Genomic DNA, 27,778 nt, shown 5'->3' on the forward strand with positions numbered 1-27,778 from the left:
ACAGAAATTCTCCCGAGTACCTGCTGGCTGCCTGTCACCTGTCAGAGTGAAGATTTCAAATCAGCCAGCTTGGATTTCTTGTGGTCATTGGATACCCTCAATGCCTGGCCTGGAGTGGCTAGTTGGAACCATGCCCCGCTGCACCATGGGGAAATGTACCACAGAATTTATACTTGACCAGCTGTATCGAGTCCTAGGGTGGAGGGAGGGCGGGATGCAGGCTTGAGGGACTCTGAGAGTGCTAGACGTTCTAGAAGGCTTTCTTGGCACATGTAAGACTTCAGTGATGATGATAATGATTTTGGTAAAAGTATTTTATTGGTAAAAGAGATTTATTTTATTTTTTAGCAAGAGAGACCTTCTCTCCACAGTTTCATTCCCCAAATGGCTGCAATGATTAGGGTGGAGCCAGACTGAAGCTAGGAGCGTCTTCCAGGTCTCCTGTATGGGTGCAGGGTCCTGGGGATCTGGGCCATCTCCCACTGCTTTCCCAGGTGCATTAGCAGGGAGCTAGAATAGAAGTGGAATAGCTGGAACACAAACCAGAGCCACGCATTTTGTGTCTATTTTTAAAATATTTTATTTATTTTTATTGGAAAGAGAAGGCGAGACAAAGATCCTCCATCCACTGATTCACTACCCAAGTGGCTGCAACGGCCAGAGCTGAGCTGATCCGAAGCCTGGAGCCAGGAGCTTCCTCCAGGTCTCCCGTGTGGGTACAGGGTCCCAAGGCCTTGGGCTGTCCTCCACTGCTCTCCCAGGCCACAGGCAGGGGGCTGGATGGGAGAAGTAGAGCAGCTGGGACACAAACTGACACTCATATGGGATCTGGGTGCATGTAAGGTAAGGACTTTAGCCACTAGACTACCATGCTGGTCCATCTTTTTCTTTTTAAAAAAGACTTATTTGAAATAGAGATAGAGACACAGAATCGGGTCTGCTATCCCCTGGTCTACTCCCTAAATGCCTGCAGTGCTAGATCTGAGCTTGTTAGCAGCCAGGAACCAGGAGCTCCACTCTGTCTCACATGGGTGAGGGGCCCCTTCTGTTCCTTTCCCAAGCACATTGGAAGGAACCTGGATGAGAAGTCAGGCAGCCAGGGACTTGGACTGCTGCTCCAGCGTGCTGTGCCACCAACACCATTACACGGGAGGCCCTTGATGGCTCTCCTAGCAGGCAGCTGGAGATAACAGGGGATTGGGACTTCTAAAAGACAGAAACAGGTTTAGAGAAACTTGACACTGAAAATTGTATCCTTGAACTTGCCAGCTAAATCACTGTTCTGTGGTTCTTAGTAAAGGAACAACTTTCTCCAAGCTCTTTTAGTTTAAATCAGTAGAGCAGTGAATGGCTCTTTGTATATCTGCTTATTAAGACCACAGTGACTGTGGCATTTCAATTCACAGTCCCTGGGTGTGTTTCCATCCAAAAGAAGGTGTAGGTTGGTTCCTCAAAGCTTTACAAAAGCTTCCAAACCAGCATAATGTTCTTTGCCTAGTGTAAATGGCTGGTCACCTTTCTTCCAAATCGACGGTTTTGTTGTACATTTCAATCTGTCATGATTGCTCATTTCTCTTTACTTGCAGTTTTTCATCTTCTGTTTTCATAATCTCATAATTTCTGTAGTTTTGGACCTATCAGGTTTAGTACCCCCCCGCCCCCAAATAAAACCCCAAGATAACAGCACAAAAATACTAGAACAGGACCACTGTCACCAACTTTCAGAGGCAGGCTATACTAAGTTTTGCTTCCATTTGTGGGAACCCTTCATTAGAAAACCATTTATTCCATTTCTCATGGCTTGAAGATGACTGTGGTAGAATTTGGGGAGCCAATGTATGCAGGAGATGAGAAAGGCAAGTTGATGCTTAGGGAGATTCTGGTAACAGGGAGGAGGATGAGGGGAGACAGGTGAGAGTTACTGAAATAGGCTGAGAGAGGTAAGGAAATCAGGAGGTAGCTTTGGGGATTTTTTAAAAAAATAATTTATTTGAAAGGCAGGGACAGAGACTGGGGGGCTAAAGATAGACAGATCTGCCATCCTTGGTTCACTCCCCAAATGGATTTTTTTTTTAATCTAATAGAGTTCTTTCTCAGTTTTTGTCTTAATATTATATGAAGACAAATGTTGGCATCATGTTTCTTCTAGTTTCTAGAGAAATCCATTAGGATTTTTCTAAGTTCAAGGTTTGTTTATTTAGATAACCTTTATTGGGTTTTCTAATACTGAGTAGTCCCTGAGAGTATAAAGTAAACGAAAGCCAGGCATATTGCCTGGAGAATCTGTAATTGATGCCTTCGGGAGATTTGAAACCTTTAAAACATGAATATGGTGGGGTTGGCCTTGGGATTGCCGGTGAAGACACTGCCTGTGATGCTGTCATCCCGTCCTGTTTGCCAGTTTTAGTCCTGGATGCTGCACTTGCCATCCCGCTCCCTGCTAATGCTCCTGGGAAAGCAGAAGGGAATGGCACAAGTACCTGGGTGCCTCCTGCCCGTGTGGGAGACCCAGGTGAAGCTGCTGGCTTTGTCTTGGCCAGCCCTGGCTTTGTAGCCATTTGGGGAGTGGACCCCTGTCTCTGTAAGTCTGCCTTCCAGAGGAAATAAATTAATCTTTTCAAAACAAAAAATGAACATAGCACACCTCTTTCTATGCACATACCTTTATAACTCTTAAATATTTTGTTTTTGTTACTGAATACTGTAGGTCCTACCTAATTAAGTTGGCAAGCATGGGTGATATTAATGTTTGTCTACATATTTGATTACATTACTAAAGTGATTATAGCTGATACTTCTGTTCCTTCTTTGGAGATTATTATGTATGTGATATCGGTATTTCTATTTCTTTTTATTTGTTTTAAGGATTTCTTCCTCATCTCTAATTGATTAGATCCCAGACTAATATGTAACTATGTAACTGATGATCGCAATATATAAAGAAAGAGCCTATGGTCTCCTGCACTAGACATTCCAGGCTCAGGATAAAGAATATTTAAGTCCTTCTAAATGTGAGTATGGTCATATAGGTGGTTCTCGTTGGCAGTCTGCAGCATCTTTCGTTTTGTCTTGAGCCACACACATTGAGTGTGTCTGATATTTGAGCTTTCATTCTGTGTCTTAGTCATAAGGTTGACAGGTGTTTTTAAAGCAGAATGCTGAATTTGTAGTATTCCAGCTATATACATAAAGCAATGTGATGCACTTTAGACTTGGGCAATAATTTGAAAAGGAAGTTGAGAAATGAGAGTAAATGAGGCCGATGTGGCAAGATGTTAATATCACTCATAAAAAGTGGTCAGCAGGTCATAAAGCTTACTCGTAGGCTCTGAATCTTGGGGCATTCTTCAGGAATAGACGCCGTCTAGCCTGTAGAATGAAATAGAGGTAGTTATTATTTATTTATGTGTTTATTTGAAAGGGACATTCATGGGGGGAAGATAGGAAGAAATCTTCATTTGCTGGTTCACTCTCCAGATCCTCCCAATATTCCAAAGCTAAGAGCCAGACCTTTCTTTTGTTTTTATTATTTTAAATTTTATTTTTAATACTATATGCATAATTGAGAGGGATACACACCCATATGGGCTTCCAGTTAAGGTGAAGTAGGCCAGGTATGGAGGAAGGGGAGCGGGATAAATGGTTCAGTTCTTTTTTTTTTTTTTCCCCTTCTGTGTCGACAGGGGAGGATGGGGTAGGGGGCTGCTCCTTGATGTCAAACTACATCAGCATCTGGGGATGGGGGATGGTCTCTTGATACCTCAGAGACCACAATGTGGGAAGTGATATTACTTGAGTGGTTTTGATAGTTCTGAGAACTTATTGGTTGTTTTGCTCCAGGGTTGAAAAACTATTTCCAAGGTCTGTTGGTTGACAAAGTCCATCTTAGTGCATCCACAGACTCAGGACCGTGCTGTAAAGCTTGGCCAGGAGAACTGTCCAACCTGTTCTGCTTTCCATCCTCTAATGTCTCCTGCTGGCCTAGATGAGCTGTCACGCCCCCCATTTGCATCTGGGCATAAAGTCTACTGCATGAGCCCTGTCCTGATACATGCTTTCCAGGGGCAGACTGTGCCTGGGAGTCTGAGTCCAGAGCTCCAGATCAGAGCAGTGAGCGCCCTCTCTCACAGGAGTAGAAATGGGATTCTCTGTCATGAGTTTTGCTGGTCATGCAGTTACCTTCCCTAAACACTAACCTTCTTGGCGGTTAGTACATTTTTGTAAGTTTTAGACCAGGACTGAAAAATCCTAAAGCCATAAGTAGAAGCGCTGGAAACTGGATCTGGGGGCTTGGAACCTGCCAGTGTAGTATATCAACTCACTCACTGACCTTGGTGGAACAACCTGTTGGCTGTGTCCCCACAGCTCATAAACTGGCGTTCCTGATACTGCACAAGGACCAGCTCTTGTATGTTTAAGAAGCTGGCATGTACGAGGAGGCGTCATAAGACTGTGAGGAAATAGCGTGAGACAGCAGGTTAGCACTAGGGAAATGGGTTGAATTTCACCTTTCCGTTTGTGCCAAGGTAAATGCTGACAGATTAGGAGTGAAAAATAAGACGTAAAATAAATAAAAGACAGCTTACAATGGAAAATACTTCATACTTTGTCATAAAATCGTAAAGTATAATAAAAGATCACTACATGATAATGTGATAACTGAACTTTTGCCTGTTATGTATATATTGTGCTATTATAATTAATATTTTGTTGAGGGATTAATTGAAAAAATCCAAGGATAGTCACACAGAGTTAATATCCTTAATGCATAAAGCTCTCTAATCAATTTCAAGAACTGCCCACTCAGGAGCAAAGAGCACGAGAGGAAAGTTTTCAAATGAAATATAGATGACCGATTAGAATGTGTGACTTTGCTAAATTATAAACAATCAAAGCAAAACACAAAGGTCCGTTTTTCACTTAGTGGTCTGGCAGAGTTCAAGGCAATGGCCTGTTGCTGTCTTGGGTGTGGCCCGAGACTGGGTGGTACCCTGCCAGTGGGAATGTGGACGGGCATGGCATGCTGTAAGGACCACTGCTAACATCGCTGTTTGTCCACTGTCTGCCTCAGGCTCATCTCCGATTCCTCTCCCACACACCACAGTTCCCCTGCTTCCCCTGCAGCCGGCCTCCCGCTTTCACCTGAGCTGCGAGGAACAGCTCAAGTCTATGTCCTTTTTGACTTCTCCACTCCCAGACCTGGGACCTGGGGTGTGGCCCAGAAAGATCATCCAATTATGCAGGGTAGGACTGCCAGAAATGTTATGGCCTCCTAGCTTAGCTGAGCTTTTCCGACTGGCTCCCAATCCTTGGCTGAAGCTCCTCTCCCATTTTTTTTTTTCCCTGAGTGCTTTTGCCAGCCTCTCACTTTCCTCAGATCCACTCCACCCTCCCCCCAGACACACCCACTCTCCTCAGATGACCTGCCCACTGATTTCCCAGAGACAACCCCGTGCAGCCGCCGTGTCCCCAGGTCTGATGTGTGCTGGTCTGCGTGGCTGTCATCACTGCCCGTTGGCCTCCGTCCAGGCACCTTTCTGGGGCCAGCCAGCTGCCGCGAGCTGTGCCCCTGGCCTGAGCTTCCCCCACGGTGCTCTGCCTTCTCAGCCGCCCTCTCTGCGGCCTCTATTCATCACGTTCACAGTGTTCTCAGCGTCTCCTCCCACCCCCACCCTTTCGTGTGACTTATTTCTCCCTCTCTCATCAGCATCCTGCATCTTGTTCTCCCCGATCCGGTCTCATGCTTTCCTGCCCCTTCTTTCTTGTGCTATGTGCCACAGTTTACAGAGCCACTCGTCTTTGCTCACACCCTGGAGTCTCCCTGTCCCTCCAGGGACTCCTTTTCTGTTCCCTCTCTCCAGTGGGTTGTTTTTTTTTTAAGTCACTTGAGTCCTTCACCTTTGCAGGATCCACTTTCTGAGGGAGCTGCCTCCAATGTGTGTTTGCTGCCGATAGTTCCAGCATGCCCACATTTCTAGTCCTGATGCCTTTTCCGCTTCTCGGAGCTATGTAGCAGTCGCCAGAGTGGATGTCCCTGCAGGACAGTCAGCAGATCCTGGAGCTCAGTATTTCCAGAACTGACCTCATTCTCTGCACCCTCACATCCTCCCATGCCTTCTATGAGAAACATCAATATGTGGGGTGTCCTAGGCTCTGGCCTGTCATCCCGCCACACCCGGCTCATGATATGTTGCCCTTTGACCCCCTCTGCCATGTACTGTGGTTCATTGGGGCCTCTTCCCTTCTCGCTTGGATCTCCCTTGTTCACACATGAAGAAACAGTCACTTGTCTGAGATCACAAAGACCCGACTCTTGCTCAGTAATAATGAGAAAAGAAATTTATTGTTTATTTATTTGAAAGGCAGAAAGAGAATTGAGACAAAAGCGGTCCATCTGATGATTCACTCCCCAAATAGCTGGAACAGGAGATGAAGTTGTACCATAGCAAGTTAGGCCACCTTCTACTATGCCACCATCCCATCCCATGTGGGTACCAGTTCTGGTGCCTGGCTGTTCCATTTCTGATCCTGCTCCCAGGTGTGCCTGGGAAGGTAGTGGAGGATGGTGCAGTTGTTTGGGCTCTTTCCACCCACATGGGAGACCCTGAGGGGACTCCTGGCTCTGGCCATTGTGTCCATTTGAAGAGTGCCAGTCGATGGAAGAGATCTCCTTCCCCCTCTCCTTCCACCCCCGTCTCTCTCTGTAACTTTTGTATAAGTCTTTAAAAGGTAAAATGGCTGTCATGGCCAGCCTTGGGCCAGGCTGAAGCTAGGTCTCCCGTGTGACAGGAACACAGGTATCTGGGACATCACCTGCTGCTTCCCCAGGCGCATTGGCGGGAAGCTCGACAAGGTGCGGGGCAGCCACACCTCACGTTGGTACTCCAATGAGAGATGCAGGCATCTGAAGTGGCACCTACTGTGCCACCACACCAGGCCCCCAGAAAAAAAAGATTGTGACCTTTCTAGAAATTAGCACTTTGTATATATTATATAATCCTTTGTGTTTATTATAGACTTCTTTCAAAGCAATAAAATTTTTTTATAGGCAGAATTTTTTTCCAAGATTCATTTTCTTTGAAGGTAGAGCGTAGAAAAAAAGAGAGAAAGATATCTTCTGTTTGCAGGTTCACTTCCCAAATCCACAATGATGGGACTAGACCAGGTGGAAGCCAGAAGCCAAGAGCCAGGGGCTTATTACAGGTCTTCCAAATGGGTGCAGGGTCCCAAACTGACCATCTCCTGTGACTTTCGCAGGCTCGTTATCAGGGAGCTGGATGGGAAGTAGAGCAATCAGAACATTAACTCATACTGACGCTGCAGAAAGTGACTTAATGCACTGTGTCACAATGTTGGCCCCAATGAAATACTTTTTTTTTTTTAAGATTTATTTTATTTTTATTGGAAAGGCAGATTTACAAAGAGGAGAGACAGATAGAAAGATCTTTCATCCACTGCTTCACTCCCTAAGTGATCGTGACGGCTGGAGCTGAGCCAATCCGAAGCCAGGAGCCTGAAACTTCTGGGTCTCCCACTCAGGTGCAGGGTCCCAAGGCTTTGGGCCATTCTCTGTTGCTTTCCCAGGCCACAAGCAGGGAGTTGGATGGGAAGTGGAACAGCCGGGACAACAGATTGGAACCCATATGAGATCCTAGTGCATGCATGGTAAGGATTTAGCCACTGAGCCATTGTGCTGGGCCCAATAAAATATTCTTAATATATGCATTTCAGAGGAAATAGAGACACAGAGATAAGTCTTTTGCTCAGTGTTACATTGCTCTTAGGTGATGGACTGGCTTTGACTCTTAACAAACTTGTACCAGGCTCTCGTTCTGAGCCACTTTACCCACCTGCAAGGAACTAGTGGCTTGCTGGAGGTGGGGACCTTCAGGATGCGCCTTTATGGAGCTCCAGTGGTGCAATCGGTTAGCACGCGGTACTCACACAGAATACGCCTTTATGGGTCTCTTTCTGTTCTGCTTTCAAAGTTAGTTGTGGGTGGCAAATGAGTTGGGGTGTATATGGTGTTCTCATTAGTTAGAGTGCTTGTGATAATGAGAAAAGACAGATATCCTGTTTGGATCATATCCAGATCTGATGAGAAGTTAGAGTTGTCCAGTAATGCTAGAGAAATTACTAGCCAGTTTAAAATGCCTTGTGCCTTTGCTACTTCCCCTCCTGCCTTTGTGTCAGCTAATTTTATAATTTGTTGGTGAGTTCTTAGGATACAGTAATCATTATTATTTGTTACAGAGTGACAGACTGAATGGCTATCCACCGATGAGTTCTTAATATCGTTGAAAGCAGGAAAATCGGCTGGTACCATTGTTAGTGGGAGATGGTTGCAGGCCGTAGGCTGATACATGCTTATCTCTTCTCCCTGATTTAAACACTGAGATGTTACAAGAGATTTTTAAAATAAATCTTAGAAATTGGAAGGTATTTTAGATAAGTTTCTAGGTGTACTTTATTACTGAGAATCAGACTGTAGGTAACCAACACAAGTGCAATTTTATTTGTTCATTCATTATCTAAAGCAGGACAGTGGTATATAAGAAAACTCCTGAAAGAATCCATTATTTCCTTCCAGAAAAAGAAGAAAAAGAAGATTCAAAGTTCTGAGAAAATAAAAAATATAATGTCATAGCCCATAGGAATTATAGTCTACTCCCCAAAGAAATGTGGTTAAGGCTTGGGCCCTAGAACTTTCCATTAATGGTTCTAAAGGTAGACAGTCTAATTGTAATGTCTAGGGGTGGAGCCTTTGGGAAGTGATGATTGGATTAGATTGTGGAGGTGATAATCTGATCCTGGTGCTTTCTTAAGAAGAGACAGACACACACGTGACCTTCTTGCCATGTGGCACTTCTGTCGTCTTGGGTCTCTGCCAGCAAGAATGCAGTCGCCAGGTACCAAACTGATGGGCTGCCCGTCTCCAGCTGTGACCCTCGTAAATCCTGGGTTGAAATGAACTTCCTTGCTTTCTAAGTAGGTTGTTGTAGACATCTTATTGTAGTAATCTGAGGGCGACAGGTAACACCCATGTGGGAAAAGTCAGGGAACTCAAGAAGACATGGTCTGGGAAGTGAACCGAAAACAGGTTTTTGTGTTGCCTCATTTTCTTGGATATTCAGGCACCCTAAATGTATGTAATCAGAAATGCCACTGCTATCTGTAGAGCAGGCATTTGCCAGGTCCCTGTCAAGTGAGAAGGGTCCTGTTTGTCTTCCTCCAAACCTCACATTCCATGAGTGCGGTGTGGTGCTACGCCTGTCTCAAACGCTGCTGCCACCTCTATTAATTTACTTATTAAAAATTTATTTATGGACCTGGCATGATAGCGTAGCGATTTAAGTCCTTGCCGTGCATGCGCCGGGATCCCATATGGACACCAGTTCTAATCCTAGCGGCCCTCCTTCTCATCCACCTCCCTGCTTGTGGCCTGGGAAAGCAGTCGAGGATGGCGCAAAGCCTTGGGACCCTGCACCCACGTGGGAGACATGGAAGAGGCTCCTGGTTCCTGGCTTTGGATCAGCACAGCTCCAGCTGTTGCAGCCACTTGGGGAATGAGTCATTGGATGGAAGATCTTCCTCTCTGTCTCTCCTGCTCTCTATGTATCTGATTTGCAATAAAAATAAAATAAATCTTTAAAAAATTATTTGCTTTTATTGGAAAGGCAGATTTACTGAGAGAAAGGCAGATTTTCCACCCATTGGTTCAACCCTCCCACCCCCAAATGGCCACAGTGGCTGGAGCTGTCCTGGTCAGGAGCCAGGAGCTTCTTCAGTTCTCCTTTGGGTGCCAGTGCCTCCACCTTTCGCTGCTGTCCTAAGCCATAAGCAGGGAGCTGGATTGGAAGTGCAGCAGCAGGACACGAACCAGCACCCATAGGGGATGCCAGTGCTACAGGCAGAGGATTAGCGTACTATGCCACAGTATAGCTCCCATCCACTTCACTCCCACCTCCGTCTCCCTGCCCTCCCCCCATTTTTTCTGTTCTTTCGAAAGAGTTACAGAGCACGAGGAACAGAGAAATCTTCTGTCTGCTGGTTCACTCCCCAGATGGCCACAGTAGTTACCTGGGCTAGGAGGGGGACTTCATCCAGGTCTCCCACAGGAGGAACAGGTGCCTAAGCCCTTGAGCCTTTTGCCACTGCCTTTCCCAGGTCATCAGCAAGGAGCAGCCAGGACCCAAACAGGCACCATCATGGGGTTCCGACACTGGAGGCTGCAGCTTTACGTGCCACTCCACAGCACCAGTCCTCATGACTTACTGACCGTAACTGTAGTCAGCAGTGACTAATCAGAGTTAGATGGGAGGTAATCAAAGGTTATTTGATGTCTTCCCTGCAGAGACTGCACCACCCCCAACTTTCAGTATAAATGTCACTTCCCTAAATTCTCTTCATCTCCCTTTCTCTACCACTGTGATATTATGGTGAGATAAATTCTTTTTCGGCTTTTGTCTCTCTAAGAGTGTCTTTACTTTGCTTTTTTTTTTTCTCTCTTTTTATTTTTTATTTTCATTGGGAAGGCAGATTTACTGAAAGGACAGATAGAAAGATCTTCCATCTGCTGGTTCACGCCCTAAGTGGCTGCAGTGGCCAGAGCAGAGTTAATCTGTAGCCAAGTGCTTTTTCTGTGTCTCACACACAGGTACAGGGCCCCAAGGATTTGGACCATCCTCCACTTCTTTCCTAGGTCATAAGCAGGGAACTTGATGGGTAGTGGCTGTCGTCCTGCTTTCCCAGGTCACAAAGAGCTGGATGGGCTCCCTGCTTGTGGCCTGGGAAAGCAGTTGAGGACGGCCCAAAGCCTTGGAACCCTGTGCCCACATGGGAAACCTGGAGGAAGTTCCTGGCTCTTGGCTCCAGATCAGCACAGCATCAGCTGTTGCACTCACTTAGGGAGTGAATCATCGGATGGAAGATCTTCCTCTCTCTCCTCCTCTCTGTATATCTGTATATAATAAAAAAATAAATCTTTGGAAAAAAAAAAAACCCAACAAAACAAAGAGGTGGATGGAAAGTGGGGCCACTGGGACACAAATCGGCACCCATATGGGATACTAGAGCATGCAAAGTGAGGCTGGCCAGTAGGTTATAGCACTGGGCCCTCAGCTAGGCATTTTTGCTTTCATGCTGTATTCTTCCCACCCTGTCCCAGTCTTTCACCGTTTACTCTTTGATTTTCAACGGTGTGGCCTTGACATTGTTAGTTGTGTTTTTCCTTGTATGTCTCCTGCCTGGGGCTGAGTGTGGGTTAAGCTTTCATTCAGTTTGGAACTTTCTCTGATGTCTCTTCACATCTTTCTTCTGCCCGAGGCTCTTGTCTTCTCCTCTGGCCCTAATTAGATGTGTAATAAACTCTTGGACATGTGCCTGGATCTTGGGATACTTTGCTCCAATTTTTCTACTGTTGCAGGATTATAGTCGGAGCAGTTCCTTCAAATATGTAAACTTCTGCTAAAATCCTTGCTCTGTTCGTGCATTTTGTTTGCTTTTTCTACCACATCCTTTCTGAAGTGTGTATCATAGTTTTAAAGTCCCCGCAAATAATTCCACTGTCTCTGGGTTTAGCTGTATTGAAGGTATTTTTTCTGGAAGGTGAGTCATATTTTTTGTCCTGCCACCACCCATACCGACATTTGATTGAGTGGCAAATGTATGTGAGCGTCAGGCTGGCATGACCCCCCCTTGTGTCAGCCTGTTCGTGTTGGGCCTTTGGTCAGTCTGAATGGTGGTTGCCTGCATCTGGGCTCTTCCTCTGGAACCATTCAGTTTGCCTGCAGCAGGATCACAGGATGAGACAGGCTACTGCGCGTAAAGTGCGTCTCTCAGAGCCTAGCTGGGAATCCTTGGAAAAGTCACGTTGCTTCTCTCGACCTGGGTTTCTGCCTGCAGTGAGTCTGATGGCAGCAGTACCCACCCCTTGCAGGGTGTTGGTTCCCGCGGAGCACCTGGGCCAGGGCCGAGCACACGGTGGCAGCTCAGGGGGGTTGTGCTGTGACGGGGATTGCCACGCCCAGGGGCCCCTGCGGTCCCCCCAGGGAGCACTTCTGGTGGGGCCTCTGTGTGGTCTCTTGCTTTCCTCGATAGCCCTCCAGCGCCGTCGGGGCAGGGGCCAGGTCTCTTACTCACAATGGCTCATGGCAGAGAGCCCAACAAATACTTGTTGGGTGACTAACTGCATGAAGAGCTTAGTGGCAAAATATGCATGACACCAGCCCGTAGCTTAATTCAGAGCTGGGTGGCCCGGCTCTGCTGGGCTCACAGTCTGTGACGCTGAATATCCTTTTAAGAAAGAAAAAAAACTCATTAAAAATTTTTTAAAATGTCTGTTTTGAGTCATCTGTAAGTGTCTTTTCATCCGTCTGGCACTCTTTCCCCTGACCTTTAGAAAATCGGAGATTTATGGTGTTCCCCACCCAGAATCCATCCCTCGTCCCCCAGAAGCCGCCTCACCCTAATTTTCCAGGTGACTAGTCTGTTTACTTCATCTTGTGCACCACATGTCATCATGGAACTTTCTGGGGGCCCCATTCTTGTGTTTTTATTGGGGGAGCCTAGGAGAGCGTTCTCAGAATCCTATGCTTTTAGAAAGTGTTTTTAACACATTGGGTGCCATGGTTAAGCCAGCTGCTTGGGTTGCCCACAGCCCCATCCTAATGCCTGGGTTTGGGTTCCAGTCCTGCTGCTGTTACAGCTTTCTGCTGAGGAGGGAGGCAGTGGGGGACGGCGCCAGGGTTTGGGTCCTTGCCACAGGTGAGAGCACTGTCCTGGTCTTCGTCCTCGTCCTGCCCGGTGCTGGCATTAGGAGAGTGAACCAGCAGGTAGACTCTGCTCTGCACCTCTCAAACAAAGTGCAGTAAAGCAAAGTTTTTTAAGGTAGCATTTATTGTTGTATAGAGGTCGAGTCTTACCTTGGTAAAGCACAGTGCTGTTTTCAAAATGGTTTCTCTTCAGCTCTTTGATTGTAGTCTCTTAAACATTGTGTGAGAATGTTGATGCGAATAGAAATGAAAGGCAAAAAAGGTTAAGGGCTGTATTTTTAGATCATATGGTTAGTTTGTGGTAGAGCTGGGGTCTGAAAATTTGAGAAACTGTGGTACATGAGCTTGAAATTGCTTTATTTCTGGAGGGTTCAAAGACTCTTACATTGTTTAGTTTATTGATGGACATCTGCCCCAAATTCATACGCATAAAATAGGAATAAGTGACCCTTTTCAAAATGTGTGTAACAGATTAATTAAGAGCGCCAAGCGTTAGTATTCAGTGTTTCGTAGTTTACTGTTGAAAGCATGGTGTTAGGTAAAATCACTGAGAGTGTATGTTACTATCCATGGATTCCAGTTCTGTGTTTGATGGCTACCACCACTATTATTGTTCTACACTGTTCTTGAACTTCTTGGAGTGTTTTTCCAGTTGGTAGTTCTCAGTCAGTGACGTGGGGCTTTGTTTTCAGGTATAAATGGCCACAGAGGCCTCCGGGCATGCCCTCTTACTCTGTGCCACACTCTGCTCTCTGAAGCTCAAACCCAGTGCCATCCCATTACTGAGAAGCACATCACTGGCTCCCCTTTGGCCCTGGTGCCTGGGCAGGCAAAGCCTTTCCTGGGAACCACATCTGCCCACTTTGGTCTGTCATAGTGCATGCAGACCGCCCCCTCTCCTGCAGCACCCCAATGGCTGCCTTAGGGGAGGTTGGCTCGGACTGGAGCCACGATCCCCCTCCTGTGCCGGCCTCACTCTCTGATGTCTTGCTGACACATCTGTCTTTCCCATGAGCTCTTCAAGGTGAACGTTGACTCATCTTCTCCCTCGCCCAGCCCTTCCCAGTCCTTGGCATTGAGTGAGAGCCTCATAAATACAGGGTGACTGGAGGAAGACCTAAGCCAGTCCATCCGGGGATTTAGAGTTGCTGTCGGCTGCCTGTGAGTGTGGGTCTCAGAACTGCTGGTGCAGCACTTTAACAGCCTGGGTACCAGCACTGTGATGCACAGCGGCTTAAGATGCTGATCCTTTGATGAAGAGTTTTGCTAGCTCACCACGCATTCTGTCTCCAAGCTTCTGTTCATTGTGTGCCTCAGTTCCCTCTCGCCGCCTCCATCCCACGCCGCATTGTCACAACCAAGCCTTTGTTTTCGTTGAACAGCCTGCCCTGCTGTGTCTGAAGTTGGACATAAGTTTTTGTTTTTGTGAGGCTTGAGTTCAACAGTAACTTCTGTCACGGAGAAGCTAGAACAGTTTGATGACTTCAGGGAAGCCATTCTTTGATAAGATTTGGGGTTAATCAGAAGGTTGTTATTTGTTACGATTCTTAGGGTGGCTCACAGACCCTGGTTAGGTGATAGGGCCATGTTCAATAAGGTAGATGTTTCTAAGTAACCATTGCTATTGTTATTTTATAGCTCTTGATACACAGAGCTAGCAATGGCAGCTTCACTGGGTGGTGACACTGGAAAGCAAGTCAGGTCTGACCCCAGGGTCCTTCTCTTAGTTTCCGTTTCCTGGATCTTTATTCTTTGAAACGAAACTTAGAATTGGATCCATTGGTTTCTTATCACTCAGTTTACACAGCAAGAGGCCACATCCAGTTGTGACTCATGGCACTTGATACACAGTCTGGGCAGCTCTGACCCAGAAAGGGTGCACTTAGGGCCTGCAGCACGGGAGCGCTTCTAATCATCTTTGCCTCTGTCCGCTGTTGCCTGCTGAGTCCCAGCCACTTTGCCTGCCATTTCCAGCGCAGTCACCGGGGCTAATGATTGCACTTGGAACTTGTGCCCTCCTGGTTCTCAGTGCTGGCTACACTTGGCAGGGAGTGCAGTAAAAGCCACCACACTGCACCCACAGAGGTGCTGCTCCCATTGTGGTGGGCTGCGGTCCTGGGGATTCCAGGGGTTACATGTTGCATATCCTTCGTCTGAAACGTGTGGAACCGGAAATGGTTCAGATTTCAGATTTTTTAAAATTTAGAATCTCTGTATACACATAATGAGATGTCTTGGGCATGGGTCCCGAGTCTGAAAATGAAATTCATTTATGTTTTATACATACCTTGTACACAGCCTACAGGCAGTTTTCTGGAACATCTTAAAAATAATTTTTAGCCTGAAGCAAGTTTTGTGGTATGAACTTCCCCACTTGTGGTGTTTATACTCACAGATTTTGAATAATTTCACATTTTTAGATGAAGGATGCTCAACTTGTATTTTTTCAATGAATTTATTATTGTTTTAGAATATCCTATTGTCGGGCCAGGTGGAAGCCAGGAGCTGCTTCCAGGTCTCCCGTGTGGGTGCAGGGGCCCAAGGATTTGGGCCGTCCTCTGCTTCTTTGCGAGGCCATAGCAGGGAGCTGGATCAGAAGTAGAGCACATGAATGAACTTGCTGTGCCACTGTGCTGGCCCCTTCAATTGTCATTTAAAAAAAGATGATTTTTACTAAAGGCCCAATTTGGGTGTCGGGTGGTGGGGGTAGGGAGGGCTGCAGAGAGATGGAGACTCTGCCCACAGTAGCTCCAGTGGCGTCAGACCAAAACCAGGATCCTGGGTTCAGGTTCCTTGGCCATCTTCTGCCTTCCCAAGGCCTGTTAGCAGGGGCTGAATTGTAAACAGAGCAGCTGCAACCTGCTGTTCCTATAAAGGATGCTGGCCGAACCCAGTACACCACAGTGCCAGCCTCCTGAACAGCTGTACTGAGGTATATGTTGTATATATCAACAGATTCAACCATGTTCAGCGTACCACTCAGTGACTTAGTAAATTGGGTAACCGTCACACAATTCAGTTTTAGATGTTTCCATCACTGTCCAGTGAGGCATCAGGTGCCCCCGTGTAGTTAAGCCCTATCTCCTATCTTTCCACCATCCCCAGCCAGCCTTTTACCTGCTTTCTGTCTCCTTCATTTGCCTTTTCACAGAAACAAAGTCATCAGTATTCTTTTTAAAGCCTCAGAATCCACAATGGCATTGTGGGGCACTGCAATTTAAGCCACCATTTCTGATGCTGGCATTCGTATGGGCACCATTTCAAGCATTTGGCTGCTCCACTTCTGTTGCAGCTTCCTGCTAATGTGCCTGGGAAAGCAGGGAAGGATGGTCCAAGTGCTTGGGCCTCTCTGTACTCACATGGGAGGTTTAAATTTCTGGTCCCGTCCCTGCTTTCGGCTTAGCCCGACCCTGGGTATTAGGGCCAACTTGGGAGTAACCAGTGGAGGAAGCTCGCTCTCTCTCTCTCTCTCTCTCTCTCTCTCTCTCTCTCTCTCTCCCCCTCTCTGTAACTCTTTCAAATAAATGAATAAATATTTTTTTAAAAGCCCCCAGCATTGAAAGTACATCTATAGTTAAGAACCCCTGTAACTTGCTAGGTTTTTTTTCCTATCTACTGTTCCCGGGGTTCAGAGTACCTCAGAAGGAAGAAAAAAAAAAACCCAAAGCAAACCAGTAAGTCTCTGCCAGGGACATCTTACAGATAAGCTTTGAACAAAATGTGTCCTTGTGAGTCTGAGAACATTTGAATGATCATGTATGGCCTGCAGCCCATGGGAACGCGCTCTGCAAAGTCCAAAGATGCTGAGTTAGGAAGAACTGTTTAGAAAGGAGCCTGTAGAACCCCTCTTCGCCACAGCACTGAGTCGGCCCAGGCATGGAGACTAAGCCCTCCACTTTGTGTAGCCTTGCCTTTGGCACTTATGTAGATTTTTTTTGTGTGGGTTTCAGTTCCTCTCAGCCACTTTCCTTGCTTTTCCTAAGCAGTAACCTGGGCTCCCCCTCCTCGCTCTCGCTGCCTCCAGCCAGCCACGAGTCACGGTTTGCTATGCACTATCTGCATGGGCAGTATTTTGCAGAATGATTATCATGCTTAAGTCAATTTTGAAATCCTAGAGCCAGCTGCCTCCAGGTCAGAGCAGGTGCGGTGACTGGCAGGGGTAGGCTGGGAGCAAGGTGCTTGGTGCTTGGGCATCCCCTGCTAGCCTCTGAGAAAAGTGTGAGATGTTTCCTGCAGACTTTGCTATAAGCAGGGAGCCTTGGTGGAGCGTTGAGGCTTACTCAGGTCACATGGTTAGGGCAGGATAGCAAGTAAGTTCCATTTCATGTGCCAGAAGGGAAAAAGCCAACTGACCATGAAGCTGCTGGGGACGCTGGCTGGAGCAGAGAAGCGATAACCCGGTCAGGTTATCTTCAATGTAACTGTTCGTCTTAGTCATTGATCAGAATTCCAATAACATGAGGATTGAGTCAGAAGAGCTTTGTTATTATCCTTTCAAGTAAGAAATAAAGGTAAAACCCTATCTTAGAGAAGATACAAATATGTAAATAAAACCTCATCTTTTCAGGGGGAAATAATCCAGAATAATAGCATTCCTAAGACCCATTTCCTCCCTGCCCCCTCGGCTAAAATATGTTGTACTTGGTCATTTCACCCTGCAGATTTCCCTTTTCTGGTCAAGTATTCAAGTGTGGGAACCATTTTTTTTTTCATTGCTTTATAATGTGTAACAAATTGTTTCATTTGTGAAGTGTCAGAGGGTCCTTTATTAAAATCCAATTAAGTGGATTAGAGACTCCTTCCCAGGAGTTTAAGAGGACAGCCGAGTGAATGAGATGCAGCAGTTGAGAAGCACTCACCTCGCCCACCAACTTGGCATGAAATGAAGCAGTTGCGACCACAGTGGGTTGTGGACTTTGCAAACGCTTGTCACAAGAGATGAGCCTGTTGCACAAGCTGGTCTCCCTGCACACCAGAGTACGCTGAGCCTGCTCATTGTAATTTCACAGTGAATGCAGGTGACGGGAATGTGGCAGGGTTTATGCTGCAGCTGTCTGCACAGTAATCAGATTTCCTGGAATATCAGCCATAGCTGATCCCGTTTCTCAAAGATGCACTTAAGATATTGCTGCGTAACCAGAATTTAGCAACACTTTATCAGAAATTTCTTTCTGTGCCTATATCATGCCCTTTTCATTTTAATTGGCATAGCAAAGTGAGTGCACATGTAACAGAAACCAAAACAGAACCCGGCATGATGGCTCAATGGCTAAATCCTCACCTTGCAACTGATGACATCCCATATGGGTGCTCCACTTCCCATCCAGCTCCCTGCCTGTGCCCTGGAGAAGCAGTGGAGGACAGCCCAAAGCCTTGGGACCCTGCACCTGCGTGGGAGATCTGAAGGAAGCTGCTGGCTCCAGGCTGTGTGTCGGCTCAGCTCCAGATGGCCACTGTGGGGATGGGTCAACGGATGAAAGATCTTTTCGTCTCTCCATAAATCTGATCTGCTTCTCCTCCCCTCCCCGGCCACAAAATAAAAATAAATCATGAAAAACAAGAAAGCCTATGGTCACCCGTGTGAATTTTCAGCACTGTGAGCTTGAGACAGCAGGAGCTGGTGATGTTTGATGTTCATACTGGTGACCCCGTCATGCATCTGCAAGTGGGAGCAAGTTGAACTCCCGCCCTCAAGGCCCCAGAGTGGCTGAAATGAAATGAAAATGGAGCCATTTGACAAAATCTTGAACAGCCTGAATGCTGGGGCAGGGGTGGGTTGGGCTGGGGTGAGGGGGAATGCAGAAATCCCTGTTTAGGTTGGGTTTTTGGAAGTGATTAGAAAGGATTGAAGTTTCATGGGGAGAAAGTGCTTAATTCATTCATAGACCAGGGACTCTGGTCAAACTCTGGCTTGTGGGCCCAACCTGGAGACCACAGATGCAGAATGCTTTTCTGCATTTTTCAAATGCTTGAAAAAACTTAAAAGGAGCTATGTTTTGTGTCACATGAAGATTAGGTGGCATTGAGTTGCCGGTGCCCATAAATAAAGTTTGCCCGGAACAGGGTCAGGTCCCTTCATGCATGTGTTGGTCTGTGGCTGTATCTGCAGTGGCAGAGCTGAGCCACTGCAGTGGCAGACCTACAGGCCCGAAATACCTGTTCTTTGGTCTTTCAGAAAAAGTCTGTTGAGCCATTACATAGAGAATTGTGCTTTATTTTGCTCTTGCTCTCACTGCAGTGTGTCTGTAAGTAGAGATCAGGAAGTAGCTCGGGCTCTGCAGGTGGAGGGACAGGGAAGGACATAGTTTGTGGGGTTTTTTCCTGTCACTCCAGTAGCACTAGGCTGTGCCATCTCACGGGGACTGTCTAATCAAGACCAGTTTAGCCACTGCTTCTTGACTGGGAGCCACAGTGTCAAAGAAGAGAAAGTAGGCTTTCAGACCAACCTCACGGCCCCTCTCCGCAGAGGGAGCCGAGAGCCCTCGTCACGCAGCTTGTCCAGCTTCCTGTGAGCACTACATGTGTTTCTGCAAGTAGCCACATGGTACATAGCTTGGACTGTTTAGGCCATAAGGTCTCTGTTCCAGCAACCCAACTCAGCTGTCGTGGCCAAAGAGTAGCCATAAACAATATCACGCAACTAAATTACATTGGTTGTGTTCCAGTAAAACTTTAATACACATTGGGATGTGAATTTCCTATAATTTCCATGTGTTTCAAAAACGTTGTTCCCATTTTGCTTTTCCTCCTACCATGTAAGAATAAACCCTCTCTGGGGCTCCTTGGCCTGTCAGAAACAGCTGGTGAGCTGGATTTGGCTCGTGTGTGTGTTTAGGATTTATTCCACTGTTGTTGGAAAAGCAGATTTTATGGAGAGACAAAGATCTTCCATCCTCTGGTTCATTCCCCAAAGGGCCGCAGTGTCTGGAGCTGTGCTGATCTTGAAGCCGGAGCCATGAGCTTCTACTGAGTCTCCCACATGGGTGCAGGATCCCAAGGCTTTGGACCATCCTCAACTGCTTTCCCGGGCCACAAGCAGGGAGCTGGATGGGAAGTGGGGCTGCCGAGACACGAACTAGAGCTCATATAGGATGCTAGCACTTGCAGGCAAAGGATTGGCCAGTTGAACTGTTCTGCTGGCTCCACAGCCTCTGGATGGCTAAGAAACAGGTTCTCGCATCTCATGTTCAGACATCCAGCCCTGCTCCTGCTTCAGTGTTAGCCCAGCAAGGTCTGCTTCGAACTTCAGAACTGTGAGGTAGCAGCTTTGAATCGTGGAAACACCTGTGTTTGATGAGCTGTGTTAGCGCAGCCTTACCTCGCTAATCATGGACTGGGTCATTCTTTCTAGTTCCTTACATAATGTAGGCTCTAGGTGTACTGAAGATATGCAGTAGCATTTTGGACTTTACCCATGAGATTCCCATGAGCAACCCCCTTGATAGTGACCAAAAATGCCTCCACATATTGCCAGGTGTCTCCAGGGAGAACACTTTTAGCTATACCTGAGAACCAATAAGTTTTCTTAAGTTTTAAGAAAAAGAAAATTTGGAAGGGTGCATAAGTCAGTCATAGCAGCTCTCTCTCTGAGATGGAACATGTTTACCACTCCTCAACCACTTCCTTAAAATAAAAAAAAAAGATTTATTTATTTTATTGGGAAGGTAGAGATACAGAAAGAAGGAGATACAGAGAGAAAGATCTTCCTTATGCTGGTTCACCTCCCAAGTGGGTGTAACAACAGGAGCTGAGCTGATCTGAAGCCAGGAGCCAAGAACCTCTTCTGGGTCTCCTACATGGGGACAGGGGTCCCAAGGTTTTGGGCTGTCTTCTACTACTTTTCCAGGCCACAAGCAGAGAGCTGGGTTGGAAGTGGAGCAGCTGCGACTTAAACCTGCGTCCACATGGGATCTCGGGTGCATTCAAAGCAAGGATTTAGCCAGTAGGCTATTATGCTGGGCCCACAACTCCCATTTTAAGATAAAATTGCTAACAGTTGTGGTAAGGTGAATGGTCCTACTTTTTTTGAGGAGTGAAAGGGTGACTGTTTTTAAACACGATTCACTTTGAAAGACAGGCATCACACATTTCAGTCTTCATGGATTTTACCATAAAAGGCAATTCTTTACATTGGAGACTACTCTTCTACCCAGTGTTACTGCATTTCTCCCCTTGCAGCTTCTGTCTTTAGCCCTTCCCTCTGTTGTCGTGACTGCCATCCCTGGTCCATTGGCACCTCTTGCATAGCAGGTGCGCACACACTCCATAGATTTGGCCTGTGTCCCTGGGGAACTCGTGGTCAAACACCTGAGTAAAGCTGGGAGCTTGTAGACCACATCTTGCACTGAGGATGTGGACGCTTGGTTACTCCCCCAGCTCCGCCCCCCTCCCCCCTTCCTGCTCTCTTATGAAGCTGAAGGACCGACGGCAGAGCTGGTTCCTTGGTGGCTCACAAAAGTGTGATCAGGCATTGGAGTGGTGATGACTGTGACCACGCTGGAAGTCACGAGCGGTGATGGAAGTCATTGGGCCAGACCCTGACTGCTGGTCGCGGGCATTTTCTGTTGTAGGGGTTTTTTTTCTTTCTTTCCTTTTTTTTTTTTTTTTTTTTTGTACCCTGAATGCCTTCTGATTGGGAACATTTCTATTTTTTTCTTGCCTGGTAAGTGGGCCGAGTGAAACTTCCTGTTGGCCACCACTGAAGCATTAGCCATGACCACACCTGCTCCAGGCGAAAGGCGAATAGCAAATGAAGGGCTGCACGGCTTTGCTACTTTGAGGCTTCCAAATTGTAAGGAAGAATCTGCTTTACCGACAAGGACATTAAAAATCTTGCCTGATAACAAGCCTTGTCTGAAGGACTGGTGAAGTTGCAGGACTGCCTGTGTAGGAAAAAACAAACCCCGGAGTGAAATGGCGAGTGGGAAGTTCCTTCCTGATCCGTATTGTTTTTGCAGTCACAGACAGGAAGCACTAAAGTGTGTTTTCATGCGCAGAGCCCGGGACACAAAGAAGGTTCTGACAAAGCAGAAAAGACCCACAGACCAAGTTTGATTTGTGCAGCAATGTCTGGTTTAAAGCCATCTGAATTAACAAGTGTTTGATGATGATGATGATGATGATGATTGGATTGCTCTTTTTTTCCTTTCTTGTTTATGTCTTGATACTGCTGATTTTACTTTAATGAACTAAGAGCAAAACAACAACACCCCACACTGAACAAAGATAACACATCCTGGTAAACCCCAGCTGGTTTCCATGGCTAATGTGCTTGGCTATCAGGGGACACCTTGGCCAATATTCTAAAGAACTGTGAGATTCCCTTTGGCAAAAATTCCACATCTCCGGTGAAGGTGAACATTCCCAAACAGTCCAGCATGGAAAGGGCCACGCCAGGCACCCAGAGGGATGGGGAGATGGGATCGTTGGGGCCAGTATGAGGGTACATAGAAGGTACAGATGGCCCGGCCTGCAGAGGAAGCTTAGGCGGGGGCCAGTCAGGATTGCATGTTCTGTTTTACTGTTATTTTCCTGAGTCTAGATCATTTTGAATAGTCTGTGACCTTTAAAATCTAATTCATATAAATGTTCAGCGTTGTTCTCAGCTTCCAGATATCTTTTCAGGTAAATTACCTCTAAACTGAAGACTTAACATCCAGTATAATAAGTACATTTTTTGGTTTTATTTTGGGTGGTATTCTGAGGTTTGGGTCGTGTTGTACTTTTAGAGATTGACAGTTGGACACATGGCTTTTAGAGGTATTTCATCTCTAACCATATCAAGTCTGTGACTTACAAGTGTTACACACTATCTTAAGAATTTTGGAACTATGTATGTGTTTGGTTTAAAAAGTAAAAACCGTAATAAATGGCTTATCACAAAGTACAATGAATTCTCAATCGCCCAGATTCCCCTGCCTCAGAGATAACTACTTGGATTTTTGTTAGTTTAAGATTTATTTATTTGAAAGAGCTTAGGAGAGAGAGATCATCCATCTGCTGATTCGCTTACCAGATTCATGCAATGGCTAGGACTGAGCTAGGTCAAAACCAGAAGCCAGGAGCTTCATAAGGCTCTCCCACATGGTTGGAAGGGGCCCACCCATTTAAACCCTCTTCCTCAGCTTTTCCCAAGCCATTAGCAGAGAGCTAGATTAGAAGCACATGAACCAGTGCCCGTAAGGAATATCTGTTGCAGGTAGCAGCTTTATCTGCTAAGTGTTAGTGCTAACTTTCTGTTGTGATAAGTGAGGATTTGGGACTCGCTTGTAACCTCTGTTTTTGCTCCCTGGTCCCTTCAGGGACATTCTGTTAGAATATTCGGGTATGTTTCTATTTGATGTTTTCATTTTTGTGTGCAGTCAGTTCAGACTGTACCATGATTACTTTTCTGATGGGCATTTTTGTTTCTTCAGAAGTTGATACTTGCTTTGTTTTTCACCTTTATCTTATGCAGCACTGTGCTCATAAATGTTTGAAAACAGGCTATCAAAAAAACCAACCCTGATATATATGTGTGTGTGTGTGTGTATGTATTTAAAGACAGATTTTAAAGATATGTATATATACATATATATATTATAACATATATTTTGAAGATTTGGTTATTTTTTACTAGAAAGGCAGATTTACAGAGAGAAGGAAAGACTGAAAGATGTTCCATCCACTAGTTCACTCCCCAAATGGCCACAATAGCCAGAGGTGAGCCAGTCTGAAGCCAGGAGCCAAAAGTTTTTTCCAGGTCATCTTCTGCTGCCTTCACAGATGTGTTATCAGGAAGCAAGATCAAAAGCAGGGCAGCTGGAACTTAGCCTGGCACTGTGATATGGCACGCTGGTCTCATAGTCTGTGCCTTCATATGGCCACTGAGGCTCAGTGCTGGTCACCATAATATGCTTTTGTTGTGAACTTTTGTAAGATTTATTTCATTTTTATTGGAAAGTTAGATACACAGAGGAGGAGAGACAGAGAGAAAGAGCTCCTATCTGCTGATCCACTCCCCAAGTGGCCACAATGGCTGGAGCTGAGCTGATCCGAAGCCAGGAGCCTCTTCCTGGTCTCCCATGCAGGTGCAGGGTCCCAAGGCTTTGGGCTGTCCTTGAGTGCTTTCCAGGTCACAAGCAGGGAGCTGGCTGGGAAGTGGGTTTGCCAGTATTAGAACTGGCACCCATATGGGATCCCAGTGCATGCAAGGTGAGGACTTTAGCCGCTAGGCTACTGTGCTGGGCTTGTGAACGTTTTTTGTTTTTAAAAATTTATTTATTTGCTTAAAAGAATTATAGAGAGAGGAGAGTGAAATCTTCTACCCACTATTCACTCTTCAAATTGCCACAACAGCTGAAGCTGGACCAGTCTAAAGCTAGGATGTAAAAGCTGCGTCTGGGTTTTCTACTTGGGAGCTGGTGTCCAAGCACTTGGGCCATCCTTTGCTGCTTTCCCAGGCGAATTAACAGGAGACTGGATGGGAAGTGGAGTAGCTGGGATGCTGGTGCTGCGAAAAAAGTGGTGCTTACCCACTTTACTGTAGCACTGGCCCCTCTTTCCATGGACTTTTTGAAGACTCTCTGTATTTGCTCTAGAACCCTCATGTTGAATTTTGGTGTTTTTTTCCCCCCCACATGTAAGCATTTTAGTAGGTTTTGGCATATCCTGGGAGGTTTCAGTGCTGAGGTGTTTTGTCAGTGGTGCACAGAACCCTGTCCAGGTGTGGGAACCTGTCTGGAGCAGAAAAGGTGAAAGTTTAGAGTCAAGAAGGGTGTTTGCTAGAGGGGGTGAATATGCCGGTGGATGGCACAGAGGGGTCTGATGTGAAGCTATGGCAGTCTTGTGCCCGCCATGTTTGATTTTCCTAACTGGTATGACTACCTCATGTCTGCAGCTTCAGCAGTACCTTGTGCCATGTGTGGCAAGCAGGAGCCAGGATGGCGCATTTTGGCTTGCTCCTTGCTGGTGGAGTTGAGAGTTGGCTGCCTCTGCTGGCGTGAGCCTTGTTGGCTTTGTCTCTGGCCTTTGGAGTTACTTGAGTGACAGCCAAGTTGTGGTTTCCTAGAATGGCTAGCGAGAGAACCATTTGTACAGGCATCTCCGAATAGTAGGAGCCTGATGGTGAACTCTCTAGGACAATGTCCAACTTGACTGGCATGCTGCTGCCCTGAGTGTAGGCTGCCATGAATGTTGGGGGGACCATGATGCTTCTTACCCTCACCCACAGCTTGTGCTGCTCTGAGCTAAGCAGTACGTTGAGGTCATTCTAGGGGAGTCTCACTCACTTTTTGGCCAAGCTTCTTTTCCTTCTCCTGTATGAGTTCATGACCAAGATCATGCATACAGTCTTTCCCATTCTCACTCCTACCCTCCTTCCCACATTCTAAAGTATCTATAATATATTCATAACCTTTTTCATGAAAGGCTGAGAGACAGTAGAGATCTTGCATCTGTTTGCTCACTGCTCAAATGTGTACGATAGCCAGGGCTGGGTGAGGGCAAAGGCTGGAGTCCAGGACTGGATCCAGGTCTCCCTCAGTGGTGTTGGGACTCAAGTACTGGACCCATCACCTGCTGCCTGCCAGTGTGTGCCGTGGCACAAAGCCAAAGTCAAAGCATTCAGACTCGGGCACACCAGTGCAGGATGCTGGCATCCAAGACAATGTCTTAACCTCTGTGTCAGACCAGGTCCCTACCCTGTCATACCCCTCACTGTTTAGAGCAGAAACAGACTTTTTGTTTTTCTTAAAAAAAAAAAAAATTCCTTGTTCACATCAGTGGAAATTTGGTAGATACCAAATAACTTGAATCTGTTTGCTCTTTGAACTGATATCCAAAAATGGCACTTAACTTTCAGGGACTCCGGATATTCACAATTTTATGTAGACATTTTGAACTGTAAAAAGAGGTAAAGTAATTATGGTTTTGCAGCTGAGGCTGCGGCAGCTTAGCATGCCCCTCTTCTGATCGTTGGCGGCTGTGTTGGCTTTTATGGAAAGATAGGTGAAGTTAACAGTAATTCTAAAGCAAAGGGACAGTTATGAAGATGTGTTATTCCTTCTGAAATGAAAGTAGGGACAGACCATTGTTACTGCTGTGTTTGATGGTTCAGATTTGATTTTTACATCTTGTATCTAGACTTGTGCCGAATTTGCTTCAATAAGGATATGAAACTGGGAAATGATCATTCTAGAACTGAAATGTAAGCTTCTCTTGAGCAGTCTTTTCTCAAAGTGTGCTCTATAGACCTCCCGCAGTGGAATTCCGAGTAGAGAGGACCTTGTTAACAATGCTTGCTCTCATCTGGACTTACTGAAATGCCACAGAATCCCGAAGGCAGTCTCGCCAGGTCTCTCTGTCTGTTTGGGACTGCAATTCTCTGCCAACGTTTGCTTATTTATACTGTTTGGTTTTGCCAAGTTGTCTGCCGATGGGAACATTGGCGAGGCGCTTCCCCTTGTCATTCTGATTGCTCTGCTTTCAACTCCAGACTAATAGTTATTACACGCCATGAGCTACTTTTCATTCCTGGGTTTCTAACTCTCAACCTTTGATTTTTCCCACAGAGCCGAGAGAACAGAAGTCCTGAGTGATGATCTGTTACAGGTAACAGAATATTTTAAATGCTGTTGTTTAAGGCCATAGGTGAGGCTAGAAGCTCGTGAGATTCAGTGTGTGTGTGTGTGTGTTTACAGTCTGAAAGAGAAATGAATTAACCTAGTTTCCAGCAAGAAAGAGATACAGTTGGCTGGTGTGGTAATAAAAAGGAGATCTGAAACTGTGGTGTCATGTGATGGAGGTCACATGGAGCTGGTCTCATTCTTAAGTTCCAGGTGTCGGAGCTTGGTGAGGGAGAGGCCTGGCCAGTGTGCCGGCCCTGTGGCCCGGTCACAGTTCCTGGGTAGGTGATTCTCCGGTCCGTGGCTGTGATGGCACCCTTGATGGGCCAAGCCCCATGCGTGGAAGCTGAGGGTTTGCTGGCTCTTGTGTTCTTGCACTCTAGCAATAGGCGCAATGACTGCAATACCCAAAACTAAACCAGTCCAAAGCCAGGAATCAGCAGCCAGGAGCTTCTTCTGGGTCTCCCACATGAGTTCAAGGGCCCAAGGACTTGAGCCATCCTTTGCTGCTTTCCCAGTCCATAAAGCAGTGAGCTGTTTTAGAAGTGGAACAGCCAGGACATGAACTGGAGGCCATATGGGATGCTAACGCTGCATTTAGAGGATTAGCTTGTTATGCCAGCATGCCAGCACCAATAAATCTTTTTAAAAAGGGACAAGAGCCACCTTAATTTAAAAAGATAACTGCTCTCATCATGCCATGGCTGTGCATCCTTCTAGTTATGACAGTGTCTGCAGGTAGAATATTGTAAGAGTACTTCTGGGGTTTATTTGTTATATCTATAGATCTATATGTATAGATAGATATAAAGAGACAGGGATCTTTCCTTTGCTGATTCGGTGCCCAGATGTTGACAGCAGGCAGAGCTGAGATAGGCTGGAGCCAGGATCCAGAAACTCCATCTGGGTCTCCCAGGCACGTGAGCCATCTCCCAGTGTGTGCGTCAGCAGGGAGCTAGGTTGCAAGCAGAGCCGATATGCAAACCCGAAATTCCAATATGGGATGCAGGCATCCCAAGCATTGACTTCACAGTTGCACCACAAAGTGTACCCCAAGATTTCCTTTAAAGTTATATGTGTTCTTAGTGAGGTTTTATAATGTATTTTAAACTCATTTTTCAGAAATCCTTCCTTGGTTCAGTTAAGCTTTAACTAAACTAGATTTCCATGTCCTCATTTTCTGGCCCACATCCCACATCGGAAGTACACATTATCTGCTGATCCCTCATGTCCTGAGGCGAGGCGCTTGCAGGATGATAGTCTGCATGGAGCCCGGCTGGCAGTTGTACTTTCTCGTCCCTCGGTGCAGAAGTCCACTGGAGTCCAAGGGGTTTGCCAGGGTCTGCCACTCCAGGTCTGCTGTCACAGCTTGCAGTGTTTTCCCACTCTGGGTCCAGGAGT

General features: G+C 46.3%; 1 protein-coding gene across 4 annotated transcripts in view; it reads left to right on the forward strand.

The window, feature by feature from the left end:
• ARHGAP17 (Rho GTPase activating protein 17) overlaps window positions 1–27,778 on the forward strand; it is a 79,785-nt gene that overhangs the window by 8,660 nt on the left and 43,347 nt on the right. For all 4 annotated transcript variants that reach the window (XM_040973181.1, XM_040973182.1, XM_040973183.1 and 1 more), the window contains exon 2: window positions 26,324–26,363. In XM_040973181.1, coding sequence (XP_040829115.1) covers window positions 26,324–26,363 — 40 coding nt within the window. The remainder of the gene's footprint in view (window positions 1–26,323; window positions 26,364–27,778) is intronic.

The sequence above is a fragment of the Ochotona curzoniae genome, unplaced genomic scaffold, assembly GCF_017591425.1.
Source record: "Ochotona curzoniae isolate NIBS_2020 unplaced genomic scaffold, NIBS_Ocur_1.0 contig_2321, whole genome shotgun sequence".
Lineage (NCBI taxonomy): Eukaryota > Metazoa > Chordata > Mammalia > Lagomorpha > Ochotonidae > Ochotona > Ochotona curzoniae.